The sequence below is a fragment of the Dendrobium catenatum genome, unplaced genomic scaffold, assembly GCF_001605985.2.
Source record: "Dendrobium catenatum unplaced genomic scaffold, ASM160598v2 fragScaff_scaffold_412, whole genome shotgun sequence".
Classification (NCBI taxonomy): domain Eukaryota; kingdom Viridiplantae; phylum Streptophyta; class Magnoliopsida; order Asparagales; family Orchidaceae; genus Dendrobium; species Dendrobium catenatum.
Genome location: NW_021318874.1, coordinates 841,237 through 850,551, shown reverse-complemented (window position 1 = coordinate 850,551; position 9,315 = coordinate 841,237). Strand labels below are relative to the sequence as shown.

Here is a 9,315-nt window from a genome sequence, read left to right as displayed (position 1 = left end):
TTAGTATAAAAATTATATTTTCCAAAATGTGACTTTTTCGCTTATATTTTTATATAAAAAATGAAATTATCATTTCTTAGATGTTCTGAATAAATTTATTAAGCTTAATGTTAATGCAAAAATATAAGTAGCTTTCAACTAAATAATGCAATTAACTTATTTATCTTTTTCTTAAATATAATTTTGAACTTCAAACAAACAAAATGATTGTTTTTAGACATTGAGTAACACAACACAATTGTGAAAATTTGGAATACTCTATGAGATGGTTCATATTAATTCCCTCAACTACAGAGTATTTGTTCAGCATTTAAGTGTCTTCTCTCTCCAGAATTAAGCAGCCATATACTTGTTGGATTCATCTTGTCTAGATGCTTGAACTGTCTTTAAGCAAGTAAGCTATGAAACCCCTAAAGTAAAAGAAGCTAAATTTTTAAACATCGAGACACCTTTTGGTGTAATGGTTGGAATTTCATTAAAAACTCTATAGTTAAGCTTGCTCATCTCAGAGAAATCCTGGAATTGGTGACCTCTAGAGAAGTTACACCAATAGAACAAAATTGTGAAGCCCTTAGATCAAAGCGGACAATATATCGATAAATTAGAAGTTGGATTCTTACGTAAGCTTTGAAAATCATTTAATCATTCAATTGATGATCTAAAGTTTCTAATTATATTTCATGTGCATGATTTGGGCTCGTCAAATTTTTCTCATAAAGACACTTATTTTGATTATAAATTTGTTGAAATTAGAGTTAGGATTATCTTAAATTTAATTCCAAAAGTTTTCATTTCTTAGGTGCATTGATATAAACTATTTTTATAACCTAATAAATATTTATATATATGACGCAACTTAACCAAGGCCCTCAGTTGCTCGCATTCTTGTGGAGTTAGATGTTACCAAGTGATATCCTGACCAAGTTTGGCTTGGTTCTGAAACTATGGGTTATATTCAGATGGTTGAAATAGAACAATTTCCCTCTTATTGTGTTCATTGTAATGTTTTGGATCATTCGAAATCTGAATGTCATATTTTGCATCCTGATTTAGCTGATATTCCAACACTCTCCTAAGCATGAAACAATTGCTAATGTGGAACCTGTTCTTGTGAGCGGGAAAATTCTGATTGAGCATGAAAATATTACCCCTATTGGGGATGGGGGGTTGTTGGTTGGCCATGTGCTCCCATGCTCTAATGTGGTTGTTTCTGATCATGTGAATCCTCTTGTGGACATTGAGGGCATTAAAGGTGTTTCTCATTTAGCGGATTTGGATAGATAAGATGATGTGGGTGGGTGTGTTAATTATTTGATTCAATCACTTAGGGGTGTGATAGCTCCTCTGATTGTTGAATGTTCAATGGAGGTGGATAAGGGAATTTGTGATGTTAAAAAGGAAGTGGTGAATAAACTGGCTTGTGGTTCGATTCCTTCTGTTGAATCTCCTATGGTTTATGATGATCAACCCTTGTTGGTCTTGCCTGTGGGAAAGGATGGGATTGAGTCTATTGTTGATATCCCAATTTCTATCAATTCGTCCAATGATTTGAAAGCTCAATTGATTGCCAGCCTGAGAGAAACTTCTTTGGAACAAAATGAGACTGGTTTGACGAGTCACATTCTTCGCCTTGTGTGGTTGATGTGGAGGATAGGAATGAGCAGGATGATTCGTTCCATGATTATTTTGATTTGATCGTGAGTCGTGCTATACTAAATGACTACTCACGCATTGGTAAACATCACAAACGGAAATAAAAAAATAGTGAGATTCACTTTGTTCCTTTTCTCTATTTTGATTGTTTCTTTGACAGGTGGACTAGTTGGGGCCGGCTCTTTGTGGCTATTGGATTTGTGAGTTGCAATGTGGTGGCTCTATTGTGGCAGCATTTGGATTGGTAGGCTGATTGTATAGCCTAATATTAGTGCATGTCTATGTTTTACTCTTTTTACAGGTTGTTTCAAGGGTTCGTGTTGTTGTGCTACTTGCAGTTTCGTCCTCTTTGTTGGCTATTTTTTGATCCTGTTGGCGTTTCCTTTTTAATTGTCTAATCTTTTGTATTAGTAAGGAACAATGGCTCATAGGTTTTACTTCAAATATTATATTATAGATAGCTTTTGGTTATGTATGGAACTATAATATTTTTTTGATGGAATGCGTGAGTCCTTTATGGGTTTCTATTAAAAAAAAAAGCTTAATTTCTGTTAGATATTATTCCTATCACAACAACGATAAAAGAAAAAAAAAACTTTGAAAACAAAGCCTTTGATCCATTTGTGGCAGATTTTAGATAGCTGGCGAAGTTTTATTTTGCTGCAATTTTCATCGTATTTTTTTTGCCGAAACTTCCATGATAAGGAAAAACCTTTAATGAACTGTGTTTATAAGTAGGGATGTGCATTGTTTAGATAAAGCCTAAAAATGAGTTAAAAAAAAATCTAATTTGTATAATTTGATATGATTATTAAACTAACACCACTTTGATTATTCGTTCTAATTTTAACTCTCTTTAAATCTTTGTTATTAGTTCAATTTTTCTTTGATAAAATTAACAACAACAAACAACATCAAGCCTTTATCCCACTACGTGGGGTCGGCTACATGAATTCTTTTTTCTCCATTGTGTCCTATTAAATGTCAAATTCTCGTTTAAATCTAATAAAGAAAGGTCATTTCTAATATTTTCTAACCAAGTTTTTTTAGATCTGCCTCTACCTTTCTTAACATAAGCCAAATCTAATACCTCTACTCTCCTAACCAGGTCATTGGAAGGCCGCCGTTTTATGTGACCAAACCATCTAAGGCGACTCTCTCTAATCTTATCTTCTATTGGAGCTACTTCAACCTTTTCACGTATATGCTCATTTCGTATCCTATCTCTAAGGGTAAAGCCACTCATCCACCTGAGCATCCTCATCTCCGCCACACTTAACTTAGTATTATGCTTCTCTTTTAATGGCCAACATTCAGCACCATAAAGCATTGCAGGCCTCACTACCATCTTATAGAATTTTCTCTTAAGTTTGAGGGGTACTTTTCTATCACACAAATTTTTCTAATATTTTCAAATGTTAAGTTGATAAAGTTTATGAAGTTTAAGGCTTCGTTTGTGATGAATTTCTTACTATTTTATAAAACAGTTTCGTAGTACAAAAATTTCATGAATTAGAATTTTTATACTAAAAAACTGTTTTAGAAAACTATAATAAAGACTATCAAATGAAGCATAAATGTGTAGTTGATAGAAAGATTAGTATAGATATTATTTATTTGACATGTTGATTTATAGATTTTTGTAGATATTATTCTTAATCTATATTAATTAAGTTAGATATAATTAGGTTTATTATCAACACTAGCTATTTATATTTTCTCCATAAAAAATCGAATCAAACTATCAAATTAGGGGTGTCAATATTTGACACGACCCGAAACCCAACCCATAAAAAATTCTGGCAACTATCTCTCAGGGCGAGGCTTGCTTTGGGCTAGCGTTTCTTCTGGCGCGTCTCTCGGGTGTGCAAGTTACACTTGATACTTTTGATTTCATCAATGTTTAATTAAAACGATAAGTTTTTTGAAATCAAAATTTGTATTACAATGAATTTAATTCGATTTTTTTTTTATTTTAAATATTGCATTAGGATATCAAAAATCCATCTATACTCATTTTCTTCTTAACTTGTCATCACAATGGGTCATGGTGATCTTTTATCTCCTTCCCACATCATCTATCTAATCCATATTCTCCCCTAATAAGAATATAAGATCCCATCATGTCTCTTTCATGTCTATTTTATTGTTGAGGTCCTTCATATATCATTAAATCGCATTAGTGTCCATCATCAATGAGATCTCATCACAACTTTTTTATTTTAGCAATGTTGGTTGATAGCTTTGGCTATTAACCATTAGGTATTGACTTTGAGTCTTACGTGTGTGATATTAGATCATGAATTTGAGTTTAACTTAATTAACCTAAATGTCAAAAAAAAAAAAGAAAAGATTTTCTTATCTTTTATTTCTCATCAAGGATCGATCCCCTTCATGCATTATTGATCTGCTCGACGGCTAAGATCCAACCTCGAGTTCCTCACATTTTCTCGTCTACAAGGCTTTCACGATTTTGAGTAAGAGCAAGTAAACGTAAGAGGGTAATAGAGTGATAATTTAGTAAATAAAAATATGTATATATTAAATGAACGAATAGATCAATTTTAAATGTTATGTATGTAAAAATCTCTACTTCCTTGATTAAAAAAAAAATCATAAAAGAATTAAATAAAAATTTAATTAATATTGGAACGCGATTGAGTACTAATTGTGCACTCATCATATACTTCAGTTTTAAACCTAAGATCCCTTAATTGTCAAAGCTCCCAGATCAAAGTGAGCTGCCGTAGTTGAATAGCCGAGCGTGCGATGCAATGAGAAGGCACGTGTGCGGTAATTGGTAGGTAGCTTATTGGCCGTGTTCACCAAACCATCTCCGTTACTTCCTCTCACCCTCTCTCGCCGCAGACTATGCTTCCGTCTCCCACCAAACCCTCCACTTTCTTCTACGCATAAAATCCCAATCTCCCCAAGCCCAAACCAGCTTGGGGTTCTTCTCCGTCGAGAACTTCTCAAGCTTTATCCCCTTCTATTCGCCGACTGTTTCGCTCCTCCAAGCGAGCAGCGCTGTTTCCATTAATATATATTTATTTATTTATACATATTTCCCTAGATTTTAGCGGTTGTCTGAGTTTATCCATGGCGGCGATTCTATCCTCCCATCCCCCAAATCAGGCGTCCGTCAGAGCCGCCGCCACTAACCCCAGCAGCCACCCCGCCCACCAGCTTACCCTCAGCTCCCGCCCTGCTCTCCCCCTTCGTCCCCGGACCCGATTCCCTTGCGTACAGTGCATTTATCGGCCGGACTTCTCCGGAAAAGGCGCCATCGGGTCTAACCGAGCCGATTGGCTCAGCACCTGCGCTATACTCTCCAGCAAGGTCGCCGTATCTAAGAAACAGGAGGAGACAGACAAGCCCGTTCCCGGAGATGGCGACAGCAATAAAGGCGTATCAGGTGATGAAGCCGGCGGAAAGCTTTCCCCCGTCGTTTCCGCGGTGAACGGGCATATATCTGGGTCGGCGACGTTAGATCTGGTTCCGATCTGTAACCTCCCCAAAGCACTGACCATCTCCGACCTCTCCCCGGCTCCGATGCACGGATCCCAACTACGCGTGGCCTACCAGGGCGTCCCCGGCGCGTACAGCGAGGCAGCAGCCGGGCGCGCGTACCCTAACTGCGAGGCCATTCCCTGCGACCAGTTCGAGGTTGCTTTCCAAGCCGTGGAGCTTTGGATCGCCGACCGCGCCGTGCTCCCAGTCGAAAACTCCCTTGGCGGCAGCATCCACCGTAACTACGATCTCCTTCTACGCCACCGTCTGCACATCGTTGGCGAGGTTCAGCTGCCGGTTCATCACTGCCTCCTCTGCCTCCCTGGCGTCCGCAAGGAGTACCTCACCCGCGTCATCAGCCACCCCCAAGCCCTAGCGCAGTGCGAGCACACCCTCACAAACCTTGGTCTAAACGTTGCCCGCGAGGCATTCGACGATACGGCTGCGGCAGCCGAGTACGTGGCGACAAACGGACTGCGCGACACGGCGGCGATCGCGTCGTCTCGGGCTGCAGAGCTCTACGGCCTTCAGATCCTCGCCGACGGAATACAAGACGACTCCGGCAACGTGACGCGGTTCGTGATGTTAGCGCGGGAACCAATCATTCCTCGCACAGATCGACCTTTCAAAACGAGCATCGTCTTCGCCCACGATCGCGAAGGGACGTCTCTGCTCTTCAAAGTGCTCTCTGCCTTCGCCTTCCGTGACATCTCGCTCACCAAAATCGAAAGCCGTCCACACCGTAACCGCCCCATCCGCCTCGTCGACGACGCCAACGTAGGCACAGCTAAGCACTTCGAGTACCTCTTCTACCTCGATTTCGAAGCTTCCATGGCCGAGACACGCGCGCAGAACGCCCTCGCCGAGATTCAGGAGTTCACTTCCTTCCTCCGCGTTCTTGGCAGCTACCCAATGGACATGACTCCTTGGAACGCTCCATCTTCGCCTTCATCAGCCTCTTCTCCTTCCCCTCCTCTGTAATTGATGAGTTGATTATATGTATCTTCCATCGGAAAATCGCAGCAATGCGCCGCCGGCTGGTTTGCGGGGAAGACGCCGCTGGTAGATTTCCGGTTTTTTTTTTTCTAAAACTGTTCATTTAGTGTTTTGTTATTAAAGTTAAAAATATTGGGTGAGGATATCGAGCTGAATTGGGGGGACTGTGCTCCAAAGGAAATATATTTGAGGCAAATAAGAGTATCATATTATTTTTTGGTGTATATTTGTACTGAGTATGGCATATTTTGATTTATTTGGGAATGGTTCGGTGACTGCACAAAATAATTTCTCGCTCTGAGAAATTATTACATGTAGAATCCGAACTAGCTTTTGTCCGGGCTCTAATCAAAATATGTCACATTAGTCTGCACATATATTGTGTATAATTATACATAAGCTATGTATAAATTATACACATTATACAGGTTTTAATTAGGCTGGACTGCATATAATAATTTCTCCATTAGAAGAGACGACGTAGATTTTTCAGTTATATATTTATGCATAAGTTCAAATCAAATTTAAACGAGATCAAATTCAAATCTTGGTTAGAAGACTTGCTCTAATAAATTAATTCATGAATATAATAAATAATCTATTATTAAAAGAATTGTGATCTACAAAATACCTATAGAATATAATTGCTCAAATAAAAATATAAAGAATACATCAGTTTAAATGTTATAATTTTTGCATTGTAAATTGTATCATTTAAATCAAATTTATACCATTGATAGAATGATAAAGACATAAAAATATAAACTTTTAAAAAGTTATATTAAAGATGTATTATTTGCTTATGAGTTTATGAGTTCATCATTTTTAATAATAATTACTAAGAAGAAAAGTTAGTTTAGACATGGAGGGTTGGAGTGTTAGATGACAGAAAAATTATTAGGTGCAGAGTGTGCATCGACCGCACAAGTATCGAGTGGTACCTATCTAGGTACTCAATGTTTTTGTGGACGGTTCTCCCCATCCGCACTCCGCACCTAATAATCTCTCCAGATGACAAGGTCGGATTCAAAGTTCATAAATAGCCATAGATGCCATCGCAACAACATCAATTTTTTAATCACTATGGTCACTTTAGATGAATTCTTATTGGGTGTTAGAAAATTAGTTGAGGTAGGACAAGGTGTTTAATATATTATATTTGCATGAAAAATATAAGGTATATGTAGCTCATCTTGATGTGTTGGTTGAGAGTTTTGACTATTAGCTAAGAGATCTTGAGTTTGAAGCTTGCGCTTGTGTTGTCTGTGTAAGCTTATCGTAATTGACACAAAAGTCCAAAAAAATATATAAGACGTCTAAGTATTTATGTAAAAATAATAATAAAAAAAAATAAAGTCTTACCTAGTTGAAATAATTTTGTGAGTATATGTCTTTGATTATTGTTTCGTCCTGAAACATCCACAACAATAAATAAATATAAAATTTAACGTCCTAGCATTGTATGAATATTCAATACACACATAAATAATAGAGAGATGTGCAACATTCATAAGGATGCCTGAATCTTTTAAGAGTGGAAAATTCTAAGAAGGGGAAAAACCACAGGGTATTTGCTTAATCAAAATGATTCCACTAGTATTTATGATTGATTACAAATGATGCCCTTCCTCTGGGGAAGGTGTAAGCTCGGTATAACAAATATATATTGTATAGAGCATATTATATAGTTGAAGTTGGGAGGATCATATGACATGAGAGTTATTCTCAATAGAATGTTGGCTTATTTGTTTGTTCAGTAGGACCATAGTCGGGCCATGGATGTCAGAGGGATCATTGTCGGATGATTAAGGTCAAAATAACAAAAGTCGATTGGTGACGGTAGTCGAAGGATCATAGTCAACGGGCCACTATGGTTGGAAGGACCGGAGTCGATAGGTGATGGAGGTCGGAGAGATTGTAGTCGGCGAGTGTAGGTGGTCGAAGGGACCCAAGTTAATAGGTGATGATGGTTGGAAAGATCGTAGTCGATAGGCGATGATGGTCAGAGGAACCATAGTTTGATGATGACGGTGCAGGAAGGCTCATTAATTACTATCAAATGGAGGTCTGATGGTGATGGTCAAGCAGAGGTTTTACAGCGGTGGCTTGGTGGCACATAATCATATGTAGTGGTGCCTGGATGAAGCTCGTGGAATCTTCAAGCACTAGAGCTCTTCTCTTCTTCCTATTTTCTCCCCCCTTCATATGAAGAATGTGGGTGTATTTATAGTTTCTTGGGAGTGGCATGCATGCTTAATAAATATGGAGAAGATTTATTGTGAATTTAGGGTGTTCCATTGGATGACCCATATTAATTCCCTTGTTCATGGAGCATTTAAGTGTTTTTTTTTTTATCATAATTAAGTGATCTTAGGCTTGTTGGATTCTTCATGTTGAGCCACTCAATTCTACTATAAGCATGTTATATTTGAATATCATTTAATCATCCAATTAATGCTTTAAAGTTTTTAAATAGGCTTTCGACCTTTGATTTGAGCTCATTTGGGCTAGGATTGGACAAAATTTGGTATTGATGAGTTCATCTCCTTGAGATATTCAATTTAACTATAAATTTGCTAAAATCGGAGTTGAGAAGATCTTGAATATAATTTGAAAGTTCCTAATTCAAATATGTATTAAGATTCATGCTAGATCATGATGATTTTTTGTCACTAATCAGAATATAGCTAGCATTAGCATAACCAAATGTTTCCTAAATTTTTTTTTTTCTTGTTTATCCTTTTTCTATTTACTATGATTTCATCTTCACCTAGGTTTCGTTTATGACAAATTTAATCTTCTTTTTACAATAACTTTTTAGCACACTAAATTTTGAAAAAAGGAGATCAAAAGTTATCCCAAACGAATTCCTAGATTGCTTCTCTCCTGACCTTTGATAAGCAAAACCTAGCAGCAAATAGGGGTGTCAATATTTGACACGACCCGAAAACCCGACTCGAACTCGACCAAAAAATTTTGGGTTAGGGTCAACCCGAACTCGAAATGGGTCGGGTTCGGTTTCAACATTTCGACCCGTTTCAAAAATCGGGTCGGATTCGGGTTAACCCATTAACCCGAAATTGACCCTATTTTGACCCGACAACCCAATATTGACCCGATTTTGACCCGAAAAAATAGGAGATATACCCATTTTTT

General features: G+C 37.7%; 1 protein-coding gene across 1 annotated transcript; it reads left to right on the top strand.

The window, feature by feature from the left end:
* The first annotated feature begins 4,464 nt into the window (after positions 1-4,464).
* LOC110092730 (arogenate dehydratase/prephenate dehydratase 6, chloroplastic-like) lies at positions 4,465-6,265 on the top strand. The gene has a single exon (XM_020817393.2). The coding sequence runs from the start codon at positions 4,753-4,755 to the stop codon at positions 6,142-6,144; it is 1,392 nt and encodes a 463-aa protein (XP_020673052.1). The 5' UTR covers positions 4,465-4,752; the 3' UTR covers positions 6,145-6,265.
* Positions 6,266-9,315: the final 3,050 nt, after the last annotated feature.